The sequence below is a fragment of the Cyprinodon tularosa genome, unplaced genomic scaffold (genome assembly GCF_016077235.1).
Source record: "Cyprinodon tularosa strain WSP-4 unplaced genomic scaffold, ASM1607723v1 ctg209, whole genome shotgun sequence".
Classification (NCBI taxonomy): domain Eukaryota; kingdom Metazoa; phylum Chordata; class Actinopteri; order Cyprinodontiformes; family Cyprinodontidae; genus Cyprinodon; species Cyprinodon tularosa.
This window is the reverse complement of record NW_024038774.1, coordinates 905,257-927,488: the sequence shown is the minus strand read 5'-3', so window position 1 is coordinate 927,488 and position 22,232 is coordinate 905,257. Positions and strand designations below refer to the sequence as shown.

Below are 22,232 nucleotides of genomic sequence, written 5' to 3'. Positions count from 1 at the left end.
CTAGAGTCTCAATGGAATTACATCTAGACACTGATCCAGGCGTCCCTTTTAAATTCCTAAATCACTGAAAGTACCTCCATAGCATCATACTTCCACCACTGTGTTTTACTGTGGGGGGGATGTGTCCTCCAGTGTTATACAGGGAGGTTTATTTATTTTCTTTGGGTTGTATCCAACTGTGCAGGTGTTCTCTGCCCCCTAATTGGCTTGTTACAAACTATGCATGTTAAAGTGTTTTTTTCTCTATTAATAATTACTTTATTCTTGCCACTGTGCTATGAAGGCTGGATTTGTTGAGTTAACCACTTGAGCTGTAGGTTTTTGCAGCTCCTCCAGAGTACAGGCTGAAACATTTTCCATGTGTTACCTCTCTCAGAAAAGGAAGCTATAACATATGGTGTCTGGAACCTGTGTGCGACTGAGGAACACTTGGGGTGGACCTCAATTAAGCAAAAACTTTGAAAAAGATTTAATTCTGCTAAAATATGTTTGAATCCTGGCCACTTTTAGTAATTGAGGAGCTGATTGCAGTTGATTTTATTTAGGAATGTCAGACCAAAGAGGCCCGAAAGCACAAAACGTTTTAACAACGATTTTGTGAAAATTTGGAAAAATCAGGCAGCTTGCTTTTTAATTCACAACAATGCACTAGTTTGCATTAGTTGATTACATAAATGAGCATTTACCAAATGATCTAACATCAATTCTAATTAAATAATTAAAGCTTTTTGGGTTTTTTTCTGGGGGGGCAAGGTTCAATTTAAGTAATATGTCTCGTTTTGTTGCACTTTTGACATACATTTTGTTTACTCCGCTGAGCGTTGACACGTGGTTTAAGATTTTGCTTTATTTTAGTTCTTTTAGTCTTCTTTTTGGCTCTTTAAATCCAAGTTAAATAAACTTCAAAAACACATTAAGTTCTTCAACACAATAATAATTAACTATATCTTAAATTGTAGCCTCTCAGTCTGCAGGTCGTGAGAAAGTGTGGCTTAGAGGACAGCTTTGTCACATATCTCTAGAAGTTATTAAAATAGACGCTAAATATCCATGTAGACTTTTAAACCTTTGCGCGCGCTGATTGGCCAGCGCCGGTCACGTGCAGTCGGTCGCTGTGCCGTGCCTCGAGCCAGCTCTGAGTGGAGCCTGTCTGCCAACAGCTTCAGCAGCGGCTCTATCTGGATTCTACTTCACTCACTGACAATTAAAGGAGGCCCCCTTTTTCTTCTCATTTTCGAGGATTATTCGTCACCATGGGCGACAAAAAGAGCCCTACCAGGTAATGCGACCATCCTCGGTCGGTTTAGTTTCAGTTTCTGCCTTCTGGAATCGAGGTTTGGATGCGTTTCTCTCACGCAGGGATCGTTTCTCCCCTTTTTTTCAGTTGGTATGCCACAGCTAGCTAGAATAGTGCAGTCACTATGGCGGCTCGCGAGCCAGTCACTTAACAGACAAAGAGAATTTTTTCCGAGGAAACGCCTGGCATTCCCTGTAACGCTCCTCTGGTTCGATGAAACCTTTCGGAGGGTCACTGTCGAAATGGGCTTTGTTCTGTATGGGTTTCGCCAGCCGACCCACTAAGCTTCGGTACCGAATTTTTTTTTTAGCAGCGCTCCTCAGCCCGCTGCTAGCCTAGCTGGCGATACAGTTGGACGATGAGGACAGTCGCCCGGCCGGCTGTGGATCCATATAAAACTGCCCGGGACTCGAACCCGGTGTTAATGACAACCCCCGCCATGCTTTGTGCCGTTCCGAGCAGCTCGTATAACCGAGCAGCAGGTTCCATGTGTCACATCCTCCTCTGTGCTTTAATTACTGAAACACGTTAGTGGCATTCGTTAACCCTAATTTGACCTTAATCGTCTGTTTCATTTGTAAGGCCGAAAAGACAAGCCAAACAGAGCGCAGACGACGGCTACTGGGACTGCAGCGTGTGCACCTACAAGAACACAGCCGAGGCTTTCAAATGCAGCATCTGCGATGTGAGGAAGGGCACATCCACAAGGTAACCAAGCGCTCCGTCTTTCCTCTCGTTTCAGCCTCTATTCCTTTTCTTTTCCCTTTCTCCTTGCCTTGCTGCTGCTTTGCATCGCTCTCCATGGGAATGGCAACTTTGATCGACATGAGCGGATACTTGTTGATTGCAGAAACGATCCATCTACAGTTTGTCAATTTTGCAGAAAATCGCACCGATGTGATGCTTGCATGGCACAGTAGATAGGTGGAGGGGATCATATTTTTCAATGAAATCTGGAGCAGCATGAGAAAGTAAACAGTGAATATTCACCTGTTAAATTGCAGGGGTTGTTCAAATGGTGCGATTTATTGGATAATTGTCCGGTTACAGCCATGCATGTCCTTATTGGCATGTGGGCACTCAGTGAAATACTTTGAAAATCTAAATTTGAAGCCAGTAGTGTTATTGGAATCCAGGACAAGACCTTATTACTTTTGTAACATTCAGAAAATATGGATATTTTGAAGGCAAAAATGAATGTCAATGTAATTTCAAGAAATGCCAACTTGTCATGTATAAAGAAAAATAAAAAGTGAAAGAGAGTGAAAAAAACACTTTTTCTTGGCATAACATAACCTTAGAGGCATTAATGCTGATGCTTGCAATAACATTTTTTAGTTTATAAACCCAAATATAATGTTTAACTTTACTTTTCAACTTTGCGATTAGTTTTTTACCTTTTTTTTCTTTGCTTGTTATTTTTTTCATTTTTACTTAATTTACAATAGGTTATATATCATTCAAGGGTTCATCTAATTGGTCCAATTCCAAAATAAGATGTATCATGTAGCATTATCTTTGCTGGATGGCTGGATATAGATCTCACGATTTGTAAGGAGAATGCAACTGATCCAAAACAGTAACTTGCCCTATAATGGGTTAAACTTACATCTTCATGTTGCAGTCTTGTTTTTTTTTTGTTTTTTTATTAATGTTGTAGTCCCTTTGTTCTGTCAAGTGCAGAGTGTTGTTTTAAGTTATATCACTGTCATGCACTTCAGTAACACTTTCACTGAAGGGGTTTTACTAAACTCTGAAGAGTTACAAGCTGTTTAAAAGGAGTTTTTTTTGTTAAGCTGTTTTCCTCACAGCTGTGCTGTTTAAAGTCAAGGGTGGTTTAAAATGAACTTTTCCTTTTTAAAAATCTGGTTTTAAGACTTTTGTTAATAATGACAACGGGAGATTTCAGTTTCTGAGTATTATCTGAAATGGTTTGTTTATGGTAAAATTTCAAGAATAGTTATGCTTGTTGTGATTGGGTGATGCATTTTTACTTCTACATCTCATGATAATGATATGTTTTTGTGGTACCTATCTGCACAAGTGGTAGTGTTATCACATCATAATCTCATTTTTCTGAAAACCGGTCATATTCCCAGAACTGCATGTGGTTACAGATTTATCGCCATATTAACTGGGCCTTGGATATCCCAGGCTTTTCCCCTGAACTTGATGCAGAATACATGTCGTGTGATGTTAGCGTAGCGCCTTCTCTTATGGGAAACAGCTTAGAAAGCAATACTCATCATGACGGGATTCCCTTTCAGTTTTGTGTACGGTGACACCTACTCCTCCTCTGGGGAATGTTTTTGGTGATGAGTTGCTCGTGGCTCGGTTTGCTCAGATCATCAATCGGATGGTGAGAGAGAAAAAAAGAAGACAGATGACTCATTTGTGGTTTCGTCAGCAAGTCCCCCTTGCACTCTAACCTTTTTTAGCTGTGGTTTTTACAATAAGTGGCTTGACCTACGAGCCTGACAACATCACACAGATGGGAGACACCCACACAATTCTGCTTCACGGCGAAAGCAAAAGATTGAGTTCAATCTTATTTGTCTGGCTCCCCTCCCCCTATGATCTCTTCCCAGCAGCGTGTAGCTTAAGACCACAGCTGACAGTGTTGGCTGAGCACACTGCAGGAAGCATAAACTAGCGAGTCGTTGACATGTCGTCCCTGCGATTTTGCACCGGCCTTCTCCTTATTTTGGTTAGTGGGAGCACATGACATCATCGGAGCGCCTTTCAAAAATTCTCGTTTGATCTGAATTGTTAACTTTGGATTAATGCGGTTGTAAGGCTGCCTCTTATTCTAATGAGAGCTAATTAGCCAGCTTTTCCTAACTGTTTGATGTATTCAGTTTAAGCAAGGTGCTCTCAGCTAAATGATTCACACTTAAGGCAGTCCATGTGGATTTTTTGTCCCCCTGCTCTTACATGAGGCTCCTTTTTGATTATGAATGTATGTATGAGAGCCACAAGTGAGCGCTGATTAAACTTTGTCGTGATCAATAGAGTCTGAATATCAGGAATATCTTGGTGGGAGTTTTCCTGCAGGTTGTCTTTGATATTTAAATAAATCGTCTTCATTCATGCCTAATGTTTGCAAGCTTCTCCACAGTCTCTATAAGTGGAACTGCACACGAAGGAGGAAGTTGTCTTTTGTGTCCTGTTAAGTTATTAAAATACACTGAGCTGTAGCCGAACTTTTAGCCACATCAGTCTTTAATTCACCTCGATCTGTTGCTGTTACATCAGGTAGCATTTTTCATGTAGAGATCGCTTTCCGTTATCCTGTGTCTGCCAGTCTCTCTCTCTCTGGTCATCAGGTGAATGTTTTGCTCTCTTTACCTATCAGACTTATTCAAACACCATGTGTTTCCAAAGCTGTTGATGCTGATGAAAAAGCTGAAAAGATGCACGTTTTTTTAACACCTAGTAGCTTAAACTCTGAGGCTCCAATGATGCCTCCTGCTCTGCCAGCACTAGGTAAACCAGGTAAGCAGCAGGTATTACTTGATTTGTGCTAATGAAAGCACGAATGCGTAGGAAGGAAAGATGAACACTAACTGTGCATCAGCATGCATGAGGCCCCCTTTTTCTCCCAAATGCACCTGTTGACCCACTACGACTTAGTGATGAAACATGATACCCATGTTGGCTGAATCCAGCCTTTTGGACTTTTAAACCAGAGAAGTGCTTTGATATGTTTTTTTGCCTGACTCCATGCAGTCTGGTTGTGCAGTTTCAGCCTTCAGAGGCTGCGTTTTTGTAGTTAATGAGGAAAGGAGCATGTTTACATCCCCAGTTGGGATGACTCATATTCAACTGTGTGAATGTGACGCTGCACTGTTTGGTATGCACCTCTGGCAGCTTCGGGGCAGGAGATGAACCATTAGGAGAACTTTAAAAGTGATTGATTGTGGAGATCACAGCATGTTTAGATGGACCTCAGCCTTTGACTGCTGGCTCTTATCTGCCCTCTGTTGCTTTGTCATTAGTCAGATCAAGTAGCTGACATCAGGAAAGTATTTTAAGCGGAACGTGTTTTGTTTTTTCTTCTCATCTCTGTGCTTCGAGTGAGAAAATGTTTTAATTCTGGATCTGGTCGACATTTTCATTATGTCCATCAGTTTCCTTAGGTCATCACTGATATGTTGCTGCAGCGGCATAGCTACAGTACCCATCTGATAATCTATTGCCTTGAAAATGCAGATATTTATAAACGTCTCCCTTACTATGGAAGTACAGCTGTGGCTCTCACAATACCGGTACATGTTTTTATGTACACCACTTTCCTTGATATTGATGATTTCACTCCATTTCAAAAATGACTCATTGTTGATGTGGCTCTTACCATATATGAATGTGGTTCTGGTTATATATGTGGAGAAAAAATTGTCAGCGGATTTGTTCTACGCCATAAACTGATCATTTCCTGTAAAAATTAAAGGCGAAAGCTTTTGATTGTCTTTGGTTCTGGGTGCTGAGGATATATATTTGTCACAAACAGAAACCTGTGGCTGCTAAGGTTTCTTCTTTTTGACCGACCTTTTGTTGGATGAAAGATTTATGCATTTTTAGGGAAAACATTTTTTTAGAGCATTTGAATATAATATGTCCATTATGTGCACAAAATCTAGGCAGTTTTTAGAAAACTGCCCCCTTTTAGGTACCACTTTGGCTCAGTCAGACCGACCAGTAATGGGCATCGGGGGCTATGTTTATTCAATGGTTTCCAGAGCTGCTCATACAGCTCTGGCTGATACTTTGGATTGAATTCATGCTTCCCTTGATATTATCCTTCCATATATGTTCTAAGCTATGATCAGTGACAGGTAACGGATTCTAACCCACTAGATCTGAATGGTTACCTCCATAATAAAACAATCTCCAAAACAAAAAGTAATGAAGAAACCTAATAGTTGACCTCTTTGCCTCCTTCACTCGATTTGTTTTGTTGTTTGTCTGTGGCCTAACAAGAACCACGCTTGTGGTTCCTAATGGTTCTAGTTCAGCTCTAACTGCAGACGTGGCGGGATTTAGATATGTTTTGATATTAAAGATGAACTCCGGATGACTTCCTGAGGAAGGCAGAGGTGTGAAGGAAACGAAGCTCAGACAAACTCAGGATCATTTTAACGGCTACACAGTGAAGCATTACATGAGACTTTTTGCCAGATGAGCAAACATTAAGGTAAAGACAACAGACACATCAGGTCTGAAGAGTTATTTCAAGGCAGCAATAGATAAATCGACGTTAAAGCCCACGCTTTCCACAGACAGAAGGAATAATAATAGACACAGTCCTATCCCGACGCATTTTACAGTTAGAAAAGTGGGTGAGTGAGTATAGTACAGAAATGAGGGGAGGGTGAAAATATCACGTATATAATAAGGCTGTATCAATATTTAAAGCCCCTGCCAGCACATTGCTTCGCATACAGTTTATCACCACACGCATTCATAATTAAGCAACTCAAGCTTTTTCCGAGCTTAACATTAGCAAACAATGTACAAAAAAAAGTTAATTACCTTCTCACAGATGAACTACCAGTTGCTCATGTTTATAAATGTCTTGTTGAGCTGCTCATGCTGTCAGCAGCAGCATTTTGTCATGTTTCACATTTTCAAACACTCCTTTAAGCTCTGGAGATAGAATTTACTTTGTTCCATCCTTTAAATACTTCAGGTGATGTGACTCTGATTTGCATATTCCCCACTGAAAACATTTAGCATTTTATTATTATAAATTTTTTTTAAACAAAATTCCTATGTCTGCTGTACCTTCCTAATGCATAATCCTCGTAACTGTCGGAGAGTGAGCCTGCAGTGAAAGGCCGTTTCACTTTAGTACAAATTTAAACCACTGATTAGTCCGTTGCTGACAAACGTCTAAGATTGATTGACAGCTGATGTGATGAATATGAGCTATGCAACTTGAATAATTTAAGTTAGTCTGTGTCTTTATGTGAGTGAAAATAAGCCTCTTATTAGGTCAGCTGCTATGTTAGCAGTAGGATGAACCTCTAGAATCCAGATGGAAGACATGTAGGTCACCTTTAGTCTTTTACTATATTTATCAATATCCATGCTTCTTTTCTTTCACTTGTTTCTCTTCGATTAGAGTCCAACAGAGATGCTTCAAATGTGTATATGTGTTTGCAATCTGTCTTTTGCATTAATATAATAGTCTTTATAATCTGTGGATTTCACCACTGTCACAATAAGGCAAATTGTCTGGGGATAATGGAATTGCATAAGAGGGACAAGCTGGCTCTCAATCTATATATGCACTTCCTACACCCACCCCCCCTTTCAGACAGCAGCCCCCACTTAGAGGAAACGGCTTTTGCTTATCCAGCATTATCAGCATCTGCACTACAGTTCTGAGCACGAGCGGGTTGGCCTAATCTTTGTGTTAATTGCTGGCTTTAAAAGTTCTTAATTACTTCATGAGATTTGGCAGTATGTGAGTGATTAAATACAATAGCCAATTTGGCAATCTGACAAAACAAAAGGAATGTTGAGTGAGCTGTTGTATCGGGGCTCCACCCATTTAGGGAGGAAAAAATTAGACAAACGAGTGAGTGTGACAGGCAGAGAAGGGAGTCAAGGAAAAAAAAACAGAAGGCGGCATATGAGGACAAGGAGAGAGGGGGTGAGGGTTGTTTTGAATGTGGACTGAAGGCTTTTGGAAGTATACAGAAAGTAGGACAAAAGAGGAAAACCTGGAACGTGACGGGATCCCTACTGTTGAAGAGAGGAGGGGAGATGTGGGGTGCTCACTCAACCAAGAGTCCTCAGGGGCTAAATCATTGCTTCTCTGATCTCCTCCAACACCTCAACCCAACCATAGCTAAACAGGGACTTTTGCATGTCATTTGCTCCAGATGAGATATAAAAATAAACATAAGGTTCAGTATTACAGAAAATGCACTGTTAAGAATTAATCAAATCCCTTTGGTGCATTTGGATCATGCAAGTAGTAACAAGCACTTAAGCTCTCGGATTCAGGTTTCCTCCCATCTTACTTCAGCCTCTAGCCGCCGTGTGTAGGTGCCTGCTGTGATGGCGCGGTGTCTACTGTAGCTCTGCATCTGGATTATTTGTTGAACAAATTCCAAAGCAGAAATAGTAAACAAATGGGCAAGAGCGCTATGAAAGTACAGCAGGATGGAACCATAGAGTTGTCTCTTTGACAGAAACACTGAAACTAATAGGGGCAAAAGCAGCAGGATGAAAGGAATATGATGATAATGATTCTGGAGAAGAAATGGTGAATGAAAATATGGGCGAGGCTGAGTAGCATGATGGCCTACGGAAGTTGTCCACAGGCGAACATTTGCATCATTACTGGCTATCCAGACGTCCTTTCTTTGCCTCACATCAGCCTCACTGAAATCAGACAGTCTGACTCCATCTCTACTCTGGAGAAGCACAGCTAATGATCCTAGCAACCAGCATGTTGAATGGCTCTTACAGCCACACCATAAAACTGGCATATCTTTGAGAAATCTTATCTGTGTAAATATTTTTGCTCGGTCCTGTGCGCCGTGTTACAGCAGAAACTAAATGCTACATCTGGATCTTCATATTCCCATATTTCCCTTCTGTTTATTTTTTATCTTAAAACTGCATGCAGAATATTTACCCCTATGGAGGTTAACACACATGTAATGGGATTTGCAATAGAGCAGCATAAATGAGAGTTATTTATGAAAATTTCCTTCTCTTGACCAAATGATTTAGTAGCTGCCTTACAAATGGTAATATTTCTTGCCTTCTGTGAAGTCCTAGGTATGGCGGTAGAGAAGTGACAGTGATATTAAGCCATCTAAATCCTGACTGCAAGGGGCAGATGAAGAGAAGTGTGTTTTAATGCCTCTGGGCAGTGGGAACGATTGAGAAGGGCTTATAGCCCCAGGCAGCTCTTTAGGTGCTGTACTCAGCCAGCCTCCCCGGGACTCGCTCACGTTCTCCACGCATGGCTGGAGCTGACAATACAGCTGGTTTGACCTTTCAGAAATGCGCTCGCGGAGATTTGAAGTGTCATAGCAGTACTTTGATATGGCACTTTTCATCCTTTTTAATATTAATACATTAATGACAGGTTCAGATGTAGATGTTTTACTTTGACAAAATAAGTTTATTAATTGTAAACTTGACCTAGCGTAGGAGTTTGGTGCTTTCTTTATCAGATATGAGTTTTAGGCTGTTAAATAAGTTTAAATTTTGTTCGAAGTTTTAGAAATCTGTAGTTTATTTTAGGACTTGTTAGCGGTATACAGATGTTTTCCCCCTAATATGTCATTCAATCACTCCCTCTGTCTTAAGTTATTTTTTTCTTTTTAATTAAATGCCAGAGGAAAAGCTGAAGCAGCTGGATAATTCAGCAGCTCTTCAGATCATTTTGTAAAAAGAAAAAGCATGGCCCCTCCCCCATTTGTTGCTATATGGTTGTTGTAATCCTACCTGTCCATCCCTGAACAGATTAGGGTTGTAACAGGTATGGACATAAAGAAATGACAAAGATTTGAAGACATAAATAAATAAATAAAAAAATAAAATAAACGCAGTACAAATTGATCATATTTTAGGTATTTTCTTGTCAAAATGTATTATCAATAGTACCATGCCAGATTTTTATTGTTTCGGTATACAGAGTTTGAGAATCTTGAGAATATTTGACAATCCCAGTAGAGAAAAGTTAAAGCACATTACTGACCAAATACTCAAACCATCACGTTGTTTTTGTCGTGTTTTATCTGTTCACTGTTTCTACACGTTTCTATAGCATTTTTTTTTAAACTAAGCTAATACTTATAAAATGTCTAACATTGATGTTTTAGGATATGTTTAATTAATATTCTGTCCAAATAAATAAAACAATTGAGCTCTTGTTCTCTAACTGTTCTCATGTCCTGCTCCAGAACAGTGGAGTGTGCGGATAAATGTACCAGCTGAGTAGTTAACAAAATCCTAGTGGGACAAGCTGCTCTGGGCTCTGCTCCATTATCCTCCTCGCCGTTGGAGGGGGGAGGGGAACGCATCATGTGTTTCTACATATTGACCGAGGCGTAAAGCAAGTGTTGACACAGATGAATGCATGTTGATAGTCAGTCAGAGGGGCTGCCAGCGCGTCAAAGGGAGCTGCTGTGTTCAAACTGATGCCCTGCGGCATTCTCACATGGTAGAAATGAGACATGTGCTCCAGGCTGAGGCTGCATTGTCTTCAACCGGCATGAAGCAGATTCCTCCAGATTTATGCAGACGGAGCTTGTGCTGCTAGACAAGTGTTACTTATTTCTACTTTTTTCCTCAGAACTTTCAAGGTGGAGATGATTCTTTTTGTGCAAATTAGCTTTTTTTTGGGGGGGGGGGATTGTTGCTTCATTGGCTGTCCTCATGTGGAGAACATTAGCCCCCTTTTTTCTTTGCCACAGGATTTCAAAAGCCTGGGGCTTTTTCAAAACCCTGATAGTTTACTAAAGACATTTGCCCCAATAAATTCACTTTCCCATGGCTTTGATTTCTTGAGGCTTTGGACCCTCAGGCAGCCCAGCGCTTCATTCTGCTTTCCTGGGGCTTGTTGTCTTCTGTTTTGCCTCAAAAAACCGTTTCCTCAGAGCCCAAAGGAGGTTTTTAAAAAATGTTTTAAATTTCCTTACATTTATTGTAGCAGTGAACTTTAAAAAAGAGAAATTTTAAGTTTTCTATATAGTTTTTTTTTTAAAACAAAATGTGATAAGGGTAATCTATCAATGCTGGTTTAAAATTACAAAATTAATGAATGAATGATACACAGATTTTTATTTTTTTTTTTGCCAATAAGCTGCTTTGCATATATACATGGTTTTTGCTGAACTTAAAGTTACAAGTGTGTCTCCATCCTTTCTTTAAAACCTTTATAAAGGCAGATCTTTTTACAAGTGAATACTCACATCTCTTAATACTATTTAAATCCTTGCTTTTAGAGTCACCAGAAAAAAATTTTTTTAATTAAAAGCCTATAGTCTGTAGGTGACTTATTTTATTTTTTTACATGACATAATCACGAGGGACGCAATGGTTTTGAGGTGTGAACTTTATTTATGTACACTCACAGAAATCCCCAAATCTGGCCTTATTTTAAAGCAATAATGCTAAAACTTTTTCAAGTGGGACATAGAGACCCATACAAAACTTGACAGTTATGTGGAAGAGTCTGCAGATATATTTATACTGCAGAGTTCACATACTCTTAGAGTTGGGCGTGCATCAAGCCCCTTAATCTTCACATTAGCAGACACCGCAGGGTCACACATATGCTGCACAACAGTGGTAGATCAGCTCTCCATGAAACCATCCCTATTCAACTCTGCCATGTTTAGAAACGCAAAACAAGCAACAACTATAGATTGGTTGTGGACAGATCACAATCATTACATCTCAATAAGCAACACCACCTGCCCTCTAATGTCCAAAAGTGCATTCTGCTGCTATTCTTTCTTTGGTTGTCTTGTTATTTTAGGCCAGCTACTGTAAGGTAAACCTTCCATTATCCATTAAGGGAATCACCAATAAGGTATTATTTCATCCATTCCCAGAGAGGTTTTTTGCTTCATGATTCTGATTAACCCTCTATCCGCACCATCCTTCAGCCCAGAAAGCAGTAGCCTGCCTGCTGCTCCAACAGAAATATTCAAAAGAGTACCGTTCCATACATTGTGCCTGGACTATGATCAAGTACCACCCCTCATGATTAAAGTACTATATGGTACTAGTCCGGGTGAAGTATTGGAATCAGGGGCCCTCACACATTGTGCTCACATTCTGAATTAAAATATGCTACTATTTCCTTTAATTTCTCACTGCTTGGTTTTCCAAAGCAAAACAAAACCTAAGCACACCATTGCCATACCAATCCCAAACAAACTGGGAATGCTAAGAAAATGAATTGGTTGCCTGTTTCCATAGTGCCATTGCAATTCTTTTGGGCAAATTGACACAAACATGAAAGTCCCTTTTCTGAATTTCTGGTTTCAAATGGCGACACAATTCAGGCATGTTCCTGGAGAATCAGAAGTTCTCCATCCACTGGGCCTCTGTCAACCAATGACAGTGGTTTCCCATGAGTCGATTGATCTGTTCCTCATCCACACACACACAGGGACACATGGCTTGACCTGTGCTCCTACATCTACACTGCAGAAAATATTACAGCTGGATATCTGCTGTTACCTTAACCTTTGTAATGAAACATTTCTTGATCTTGTCGTCTATCTCTAAGGGGAACAGACTCCACAAAAGTCTTTGTAACCTTCTGAGACGTAGTCGACTGATTGCCTGCAACTTCTCTCTCACAGCTCGCTGGGTTTTGGAGAAAGGGATATAAAATCACATGGCGAAAGCTTGCCTCATCCATCTTGCTAGTAAACAAAATGACCAGATGATGCGTGAGGGTAGTTAATGGGACTTAACTATAATACCGCAACCATGTTGCCATGGTGATTTGCACAACTTTCCTTGGGCTTTTGAGAGAAATGGAAAAAGCAGATGCAGAATTACCCTGGATTCCTATAACCCAGGTAATACAAATCCTGACACTTTAAATCCTGGGGTTTTCAGTGGAAAAGGGGCCATAGTTCACCGTCAGCTGTCTCTCACTCTTCTCCTCACTCATCTGTCTGGGACTGCATTCATTCAGCCTAGTAGGAAATAATTGCTCGTCCTCCACACAGCACTTCAAATAAAAGAGCCCTCTTAATGTGGGCTTTCCTTCGTCGCTCTCTCTATTGCTCTATATCACACTCTCCATCGCTCATTCACACTCCTCATAACTGTGTTTCCCAATGAAGCACTTGAGCTCATTGTTATGGGCTCAGTAGAAAGAATTCCCTCTGAAACAGCAGCTTCAGCTTTCACAGCCAAGCTGACGAAGAGAAGCGACAGCTAAGCAGAGGTACATCTGCCTGGGTCATGGCTCAGGCAGAGAGGAGCGCTTTAACCATGGGTGTCAGGCTGACTGAATTAGGAGCTTTTAAGCATGATGATAGTTATTTCAAGAGCGTCCTGCGGAGGGAGTCTCCCCACTCCTCTAACCCCTAGTTGGTGGGAATTTAGGGCCATGCATTTGAGGAGCTGTCAATCATGGCCTATTGTTGTGCAAAGGCAGAGGTAATACACTGTAATCCTTCACAGTGGGAATGATTCAACGTACACAAACACACACATTCTCCAGTAATATTTTGGCAGCAGTGGGAGGCTGGAGCAATTTCTGCAATTGTACACTTGGGTTCACTTCTGCTCCTGTGTCATTTCCAGCACTTCATTTGCTCCACAGGTAGCTCTTATTTGATTTGGCTTTATGAAAAAAGGAGGATTTTTGCTCTACGGCGAGTTTCTGTTAAACTGCAGCCTAATTGGTACATGCTTAGCTACACAGTGTTGGGATATTTTGGTACAAACTGTGATTTTCCTTTGTGTAGCCATGACTATTTTAAAGAGAAAAGAGCCACAGTTTAATAAAGACAAAGTGGAACACACATGCAGGGCAGGGTAATCAAGCTGTGGTAATGACTCACAGGCTAGTACTGTGCAAAGCCATTAGACGTGGTCACTTAATAAATATTGGTGGCTTTATCATGGGAACTGCAACTCGTGGCTAACTTGGCACTGAATCACTGCCCAACTAACAACAATTTCTCCACCACCCCCGATGCCTGCCGACACAAATCTTAATCCCTGGTCGGGGTTCTGGTTATCAATCACTTATTCACCCGCTGCCTCCTCTGCCACAGCTCTTACTGCCAAACAAAAATGATTGCTGGTCCGCTTGGCTGATGTGTGTTTATTCACAGCTGTGATTATTTATTTCTCTAGTTGGGCTTGTTTTTGTTTTCCAGAAACATTTGTTTTTTTACGAGGTGAACTCAATTAGAACTAGGGTTGTCACAGCACAAACATTTCAAAGCCAATGCTGATATTGAAGAATATTTGATGGCAGATTTGATACTGCACAATGTGTGTGTTGTTTTTTCCCCTCTTTTTTTCTTGGGCTTTACTGGACATGTTTGCAGATTTTAAAATTTCCAACGTTTTTATGATCTGAAGTTGCAAAAAGTGGAGAGGCTGAGCCTCTGCTGATATATTGTGACAGTTTGGCAAAGAGCTTAGTTTATATACAAATAAGTATCTTACCTGATTATTTTTTATAGAAACATTTATATGGCAGCATCTGCGATTTAGAGAACTTATAATCACAATTGTAGCGTTTCCTGTTGCTCAGGCCACCTCTTTAAAAAAAGTTTATGCTTTCTAATATAGAGTTTAATATTTTTTTTATCCTTCCATCTATTTTATTGCTCTTATCCATCAGTTGATGCTGATCTCCATCAGTGCATAGGCAAACGGCGAGGAACATCCTAGACAGATTGCTGCTTCTTTGCAGGGTAGAGACATCCAACCGCGCACACTTACTCACACCTATGGCCAATCTGGAGATGCCAATTCAACAGTCACGTATTTTTTGGACTGTGGGAGGAAGCCAGACTACCCAGAGAGACCTCAGGGATGCACGCACCCATGCACAAAGACCCTCGGCCAAGAATCAAAGCCAGGATATTCTTGAAGTGCCACAGACTGCTCTAAGATTAGTTAGTAAACTCATGTTTTTATAAGTTCAAACTAGTTAATAATTAAGGTTTGGTTACTATTATTCATAACTCAAGGGTATTGTTTACTATGCCTTAAACAAGTGTTTACACCATTTTGTAATTTTCCCCATGAATTTAAAGATATTTCAAAGTTTAGTGTCATTAAAACAGCTTATTGTTCAATTTTTAAGTGGAAATTAAAACAGTTAATTGTTCATAGCAACCCTTTTAGAAATAAGAATCTGAAAAGTGTAATCTGTATCTGGTAGGGGTGGGAGTATTTTAACTACTTTATGAGCTGATCCCAAAGCCAAAGATTACGATGCCACAGTAAATCTGACAATCCCTCTCAGCCCCCATTTCTCCCACACCCACCCAACTTTATCCCCATGCACCTTTTCCTACAACAAAATACACGGATTAAAAGCCTCAGACGAAAGAAAAACATTGGTTACTGAATACATGAAAGCAAATCTTTGCCAAGAGCCCTGAAGAATTTTGGACCTCTGCACATTCAGAGCTCACAAACAGCTGACCATATTCATGAGTTAATGAGTACAAGATCTCTGGCACCTGGAACTACTCATGAAACTAAAGATTTGGTGATGAATGCCGGTTCTCTGCCCGATTTCTGTAAAACCTATTAATATTTAGACTGGCAGGATTTTTCTCTTGCTAAGAAACATGAATTATTACTATAATAATTTAGTTTAACTTTTAAAATTGTCCATGTTTAAATCCTGATGCATGAAAAAAACCATCTGCCAAACTGAGCTTGGTGTGTTAAAGATTGCAAAGACCTAAAATGTGAAGGACATTGGTCACTAAGGATAGGATTATCTATCTAAACCATCCTGAATATATTTGTCATCACTGTTCAGCTGTAATAAAAAAACACGGCACTGCCTTACGTCCTGTGCAGCAGTATTTCCTGGATTTATCCTATACTTTAGAGTGGCATCATTTCTCAGGTAATAATGCTCTAGTTTCCCTCTTGTTGATGCTCTTATTCTCCGTTATTCTTACATGGACGCTTGTGCACAGTATTTCTAGTAAATAAAAGACATCTGGCTTTATAAACACTTAGATATAACATGCTATTCGTTGACTGAATTTCACATGAATAAATAAGAACTTATACAAATGGTTAAAGTAGAAACATTTAACCCCTTTTGAGCTGAACAGGAGACATCTTGAATGCAAAAGTTCCAAAAAGGATATTTAGCTCTGCGTTAGTTCGATCTGTCTTTATATCATCTCTGAATAGCTTCCACGTCTCTCCTGATCTTGATGTCGACTTATCCATTCTTTTGCAGTGCTGCTTGCATCCTCCACCGTGATCCTAGCTACCTTGGTCAGCTGAAGCCTCTACCCGTCATGGCACTGTTTCCCCAGTGCGCTTATTCAAACTTCTGCTGTGCTTCTTCGCTCTCCTCTTGAGCTGCCTTATCTCCCCAGTGCTGGGCTACTGGGGCTGCTACTGTCTACTCCTCTGGTTCCTTAGCTACAGAGGACCACACTGCTGGCCACTGTTCTCACACTGATTCCCTGCTGATTCTTTCAGAGCTCAGAGTCTGAGCTTAGAGGCTGTCTCCTCTTCCCTCTGTGGTACTTGTGATTCGTCACCTGTGTTTGGGAATTCTGACTAAACCAAACATGGAGCAAACCCAGGAGAAAGGTGTCTGAGTCCGCTCAGAAAAAAACCTCAACAACACAGTCTGTCTTCATAATAACCAAACGGTTGCTGATCGTGGCCGATCACGTGAAAATAAGCGGAGGGGTGGTCTCAAGGGAGAGGCATGGTTGTGTATGTTCAGAAATATAGCTTGCTGGAACCATTTTTCTAAGGTCTCCTAGGGCACCTTTAAACATTTGGTAGAAGTATGTTTGCAAAGTTATAGAGGTCTGTAATAAATCGGTATCAGTTTGATGAAAATGAACATGAAACAGAAGAAAATATCAATATTTCATTCTCATATCCCTTTTCCACAATGTTGATACGTTCCAAGGGGGTTTCACACAGAGCAACAGGTAGATAACCCCTGAGGGCAGCATCTAATGGCTCAGCAGCAAAAGCCTCATCAGTATTCCCTACATCCCATGTATTGATTTTTGTGCAGTGTGAGTAACGACATGATGCTCTATTTTACTCCCATTGATTACCTTCTGATCAGACGTGTCTCCCCTCCTTCTCTTAAGGAGGCTCTTTTCCTTTTGTGTGTAACAGAGGGGGGCTATCAGATAAGCAGTAGGGACCGCTTTTTGGCTGGACTTTGAAATAAATGAGCTCAAAGAGGCAGAGTAACAAGAACAGTTTGTAAAAGAATTCATAAAGCTGAGAGTAAATTTAGTGTGCTGAACTGGGAAACTGGACAGCTAGTTCGACATTACCAAATCGAAACACAGAGGCTAACCACTTGAACAGCTGTTTTAATGTAACTCTGCACAGAAAACCAATTAACCACACAGATTATAGAGCTTTAGTTTGTTTAGCATCAGGCTTTGCTTGAGTTGGACAATTTTCTTCAACTTCCAGCTCTTCGTTTGACTGCCTGTAGTTTAGGTGAAGCTGACTACATCAAGCATTCTCCTCTGCTCACATGGGTTATAGAAAAGTTCTTACTGATTACTAAACATAGAAATGGCTTCGCAAGGATTTGTTATAAACAGCTCCACATTTAGTTCCCCTGATAAGAGACAGCTACTTCGGCAGCCCAGAGGTGTTTGTTTGCATGCCAAACCTTTTTAAGTGCATGTTTTCATCATGCTTTCCCAGTTACTGGGTGCAGTTTGGTCTGTGCAGTCATCCCTTTCTCTCCCCCAAGGATCTCCACAGATGTTGCCAGCTGGTGTCCATTATGTTGCAGGTGTGTGTGTGTGTGTGTGCGCAAGCCCAATTTCTGGAATAGATACTTGCAAAACTATTCCTAACTAGAACCTTTTTTTTTTTTTTTTTTTTTTTACATATTGCCATGTTACATCCTCAAACTTTTGTGCTTTAATGGGATTTGCTGTGATAGACCAACGTAAAACATACACATGACATGTAAAGAGAGGAAAACGATGTTTAAAATTTGTATAATTGTACATTAAGAAATGTCCTTGGCACATAAGTGATCAAACGTTATCATGAAGACTAAGACGAACAGCAGACAGAGGATGATATCCCAACCTCTGAGCTTCTGATAGAACAATGCTCGTCCCATCATCTGTAAACGGTGCAGCTGCAGACCTAAAAACAAGGTGATGAGTAACTAGGGAAATGGTTAAGCATCACATGCAGATTCTAGTGAAATTGACCTAAAAGATGTGTGGAAGGTAGCCCACAGTGTCAATCACCTTGTTGTGTTGGCAGCATCATGTGGAAAAAGCTATCTGAAATTAAAATAATCTGTTTGTAAGTTGGAAAATATTTAATTTATTCTGCCAGTATCATAATTAACTCCAGTCAATGCGAAATAAAACTAAAAGAGCTAAATAGATTAATTTGTCACACTTTAGGTCTGCAGTTATGCAAAATGTTTAAACACATTCATTTCCCCTCTAATTCTCACTTAAACACTGCTTTGTGTTATTCTACCAGATAGAATCCATATTTATGCTAAAAGTGCTAAAAAAAACCTGTTGGATTAGCAACGTGTTACATACTTTCCAAGCATAAGTCATCTCCATTGTGGGGCTGGAAAAGGGAGATGTCTTTACTTGTTTGTCTGGAAATGATCGGTGCATCGACAGAGACGTTTGTGATTAGAGCGCTCTGTGGTTGCTCGAAAGCAAACACTACTTCTGACTAAATGCAAGTCTGTAACAAATGAGGCCAACCCTGTAGTAATCAGATTAGAGAACCTTACCGACATGCTCCCAATGTTCCACCTTGTGATCCTGAGCATTTATTTTATTACAGCCATGCTTTAATGAGATTAGTCTAGAAACAGTGATGCACCGCTAAGAACAGACTGTGCAAATCGCTGCAGCAGCTCCCTCTGTGTTTGTTCACCTTTGTTTGCTGTCATGCAACTGTATTAATGCATCGCAAGGGTCACCTCATGGTTCCACTGCAAGAGTAATCCATGTTTGTGCCTCGAATCCTCTCCACAGGAAACCAAGAATAAACTCCCAGCTGGCCGCTCAGCAGTCAGCTCAGCAGTACACGATGCCTCCCCCACCCAAGAAGGATCGGAGAGAGAGGAGCGAGCGCACGGACAAGGAACGTCCACACAGCGAAGGAGAAAGAGCCGGCCCCGAAGGACGCCCTGAGGGAGAACGCCCAGAGAGAGTCGGGCCAGAGGGAGAAATTCCTGAGAAGGACAAGAGTGAGAAGGAGCAGCCCATCAAAGACAAACCCGACAGGGAAAAGGAGATCACCCCAGCTGTCACAAAGAAACCCAGCAGCAAAAAGACCAAGTCAGTGTCAGAATCGCTTCTTGCTTGTGCCTGGAGGTTTTCTGTAATATCCTAACCCTCGCCCGTTCTCCCTTTCCTGCAGACCCAAATCAGACAGCCATCAGAGTTCACCAAGTGACAAACAGAGCATACAGTCTGGGAAATCAGCAACCAAGTCTAACAAGAACTCCCATATTTCCAGGTCAGTAGATGTCCTCTCTTACGCTGCATTTTTCTGACACAACACACGACTCGCATCACTTTTTGATAATGCTAACTCATCTAGTAAAGTTGTGGAAAACCTCAAATGAATCACAATTGATCTTTTACACCAAACGCCCACTCTGTTTTTCATGCACTTGTTCTGACTCTTCATGTGTCACCCAGTACAGCCTGCGTAACGCTGGTAAGCTCCCTCTCATGCTCTGAGACTAGACGTGCTCCGGTTAGATTTTATGGCTGATTTAGAAAAGCTTTTCTCATTTCCATTAAAAGAAAAATACCATAAATTACATAAAACATAGACAGTACTCCAAAACATTAAGCAGAAATAAGGAGACAATCTCATTTACTTAAATAGCAGAAATAGTGAAGTTGCCATAACTCGGGTTTCTATTTGTTTCTCAGAAAGAACATACTTGAGGGTTAAAAAGCTCAGGTTTGATGCAGGATATGTTAAATTCTTCAAACTATTCATTAATCGTAAATATAATGAATCTTTTCTGTGTTTGTTTTTGTTTTGTTTTGTGTAATCTGGACATTTGTTTTACCATGATGCCAGTGTGTATGTTTGAGAGAACAAACTCATGTCTCAAATGGAAGACAGCTGGAATTTAGTGGTGACATTCCAAAATGTCTTTAGCATCTCACCTTTTAGTGGGTCACACTGAGCACCAGTCTGTGTGCACTTCCTGTTCAATGGGTAGACCTCTACTGTACGTTTTCCAAGGGCTGTCAGCATTTCTCAATCCAGCCGCTCCCAAGCCCAGTAGACTAGGAATAAAACTGAGAATTTTACCTGCCTAATTAAACTTCTACCATGCCTCTGTAGAAAATAGTTTTTTTCTAGAAGCTTCTTATACCGAGTAGTTGTTTGTTGGTATTTATGTGCATGTGTGGCTGATTTTTTGTTTTGTAAATCTTGTTTTAATAATTTTTTTGGATTTTAAATCTGACCTGCAAACAGACTTTAGATGTTAATTAGTTTAAAGCTTTAAATTGTTTGGTTTCTTATACGGTTACACCTCAGTGTTTCCAACAGACTATTGACCTTTAAAAAACTTAACCACTAAAGGGTTTTATTGGTTGATCTGTTAGAGCTTTGGTAAAACATGACTGGTGGTCGGGTTCCACTCATCAGCCGATTTCACTGTAAAACTCTTGTTTGTAAATTAGTCTTTTTTTAAAGTGTATTTCTTTTTCGTTTTTTCTGTTTGCACTCAGGCCCAAACTGAAGAATATCGACCGAAGTACCGCCCAACAGTTGGCCATCACCGTAGGTAACGTGACGGTGATCATAACAGACTTTAAGGAGAAGACCCGCTCCTCATCCACATCTTCGTCCACCATCACATCCAGCGCAGGCTCTGAACAGCAGCATCAGAGCTCTGGCTCCGAGAGCATGGACAAGGGCTCGTCACGCGCCTCCACCCCTAAAGGGGATCTCTCGGTGGGGCACGACGAGTCATTCTGAGCGCCATTGTTTGTTTTAGTTTTTTTTTTTTTTTTTTTGGCTGTCGTTGTTTAACCCCATTCCCTTCCAATTCTTCACTCCCCTCTCCTCTCCGCCCATATTTCTGGACACTGTGGATCCCATGGGGGGGAAGAGTTGTCACCCTTTGCCATCGATGCCCTGCCCTTCATTCCATGTCCTCCCCGTGATGCTGAGCAGAGCTGGCCGGATTAGAGACACAGCTGGCACCTTTTTAGGGGAGCACACTCCCTATGTAGTCTTGCCGAGGAGAGCGGTGCTAAAGACCCTACACCCCCCCCCCCTTACAGTAGCATCCAGACACTTGTACGTATTGTTTTATATTTGTATGTGGATGTGAGACCAAGTCAACCTTTTTTTTCTGTTTTTGTAAAGAAGAAATCTCCGCTGGGCACAATAACGCGCCATAGGAATTAACTATTATTCCCCTTATTTATTTCCTGTTGCACCTGTATACTTTGATATTTTTTTCTTCTTCTCTTTAAGTTCCGGCTTTGCAGTGTAGCTCTGCTGATTGATCGTTCCTTCAGTGTTTTCACTACAATGAAAATGTTAGGATAACCTACATGCACACACACTGGTGCTAGATACACTGTGAAGTGATTCTGCAGATTGGGGACTGCCCATTTTCTCCATGGGACAAAGTTCTTCTGAATCAAATTCTGCTTCATGTTCCTCGATGACACTGCTTGACCTCCTCCAGATCGGACCTTTTTTCCTCTCCAACCGGCTCCACTCTGATTTCGTATGCTCTCGCAGGTTGTACAGTCCCTCCCTGTCCTTTAACTGTACAGTGTAGGCTGTTGTGTAAAACACTAAAAGCTGTCCATGTTCTGCATTCCATGCTTCAAATGTTGAGTTTTCCAGGCTGCAGTTGGGAGCTGTCCTCTCAGCTTGGCAGCCATAGTTTTCGTTTTTTTTTCTTCAACGTTCTTATTCTCTGTGACTGAAGGATGCAGTTCTGCTTGGTGAAACCAAGTCGCTCTGTAAAAAAAAACAAAAAAAAACACACACCTTGTGTCAAACTGTTCAACATTTTTTGTTGTTGTGTTCCTGAAGACAATGTTGAATCTTCGTTCTCTCCACACAGAAAATGCATGCAACGAAAATGACAAATTTTCAAAGATTTGACAATTCAATTGACTTGTTTTTATATGTATTAATTGAAAGACTCCTGTCACTGAAGGCAAAATATTACAGTACTTAT

General features: G+C 40.8%; 1 protein-coding gene across 1 annotated transcript; it reads left to right on the top strand.

Annotated features, from left to right (window-relative positions):
- The first annotated feature begins 1,121 nt into the window (after positions 1–1,121).
- Positions 1,122–21,284, top strand: rybpb (RING1 and YY1 binding protein b). Its single transcript, XM_038285240.1, has 5 exons — positions 1,122–1,279; positions 1,880–2,005; positions 19,030–19,335; positions 19,418–19,516; positions 20,758–21,284. The coding sequence occupies exons 1-5, from the start codon at positions 1,254–1,256 to the stop codon at positions 21,005–21,007; spliced, it is 807 nt and encodes a 268-aa protein (XP_038141168.1). The 5' UTR covers positions 1,122–1,253; the 3' UTR covers positions 21,008–21,284.
- The last annotated feature ends 948 nt before the right edge of the window (positions 21,285–22,232 follow it).

What these genes read in the sequence shown, in the direction of transcription:
- rybpb (XM_038285240.1), top strand. Translation starts at nt 1,254, where the DNA reads ATGGGCGACAAAAAGAGCCCTACCAG. An exon ending in GACAAAAAGAGCCCTACCAG is followed by an intron (nt 1,280 to 1,879) that starts GTAATGCGACCA and finishes TTCATTTGTAAG; the next exon opens with GCCGAAAAGACAAGCCAAAC. An exon ending in CCCAGCAGCAAAAAGACCAA is followed by an intron (nt 19,336 to 19,417) that starts GTCAGTGTCAGA and finishes CCTTTCCTGCAG; the next exon opens with ACCCAAATCAGACAGCCATC.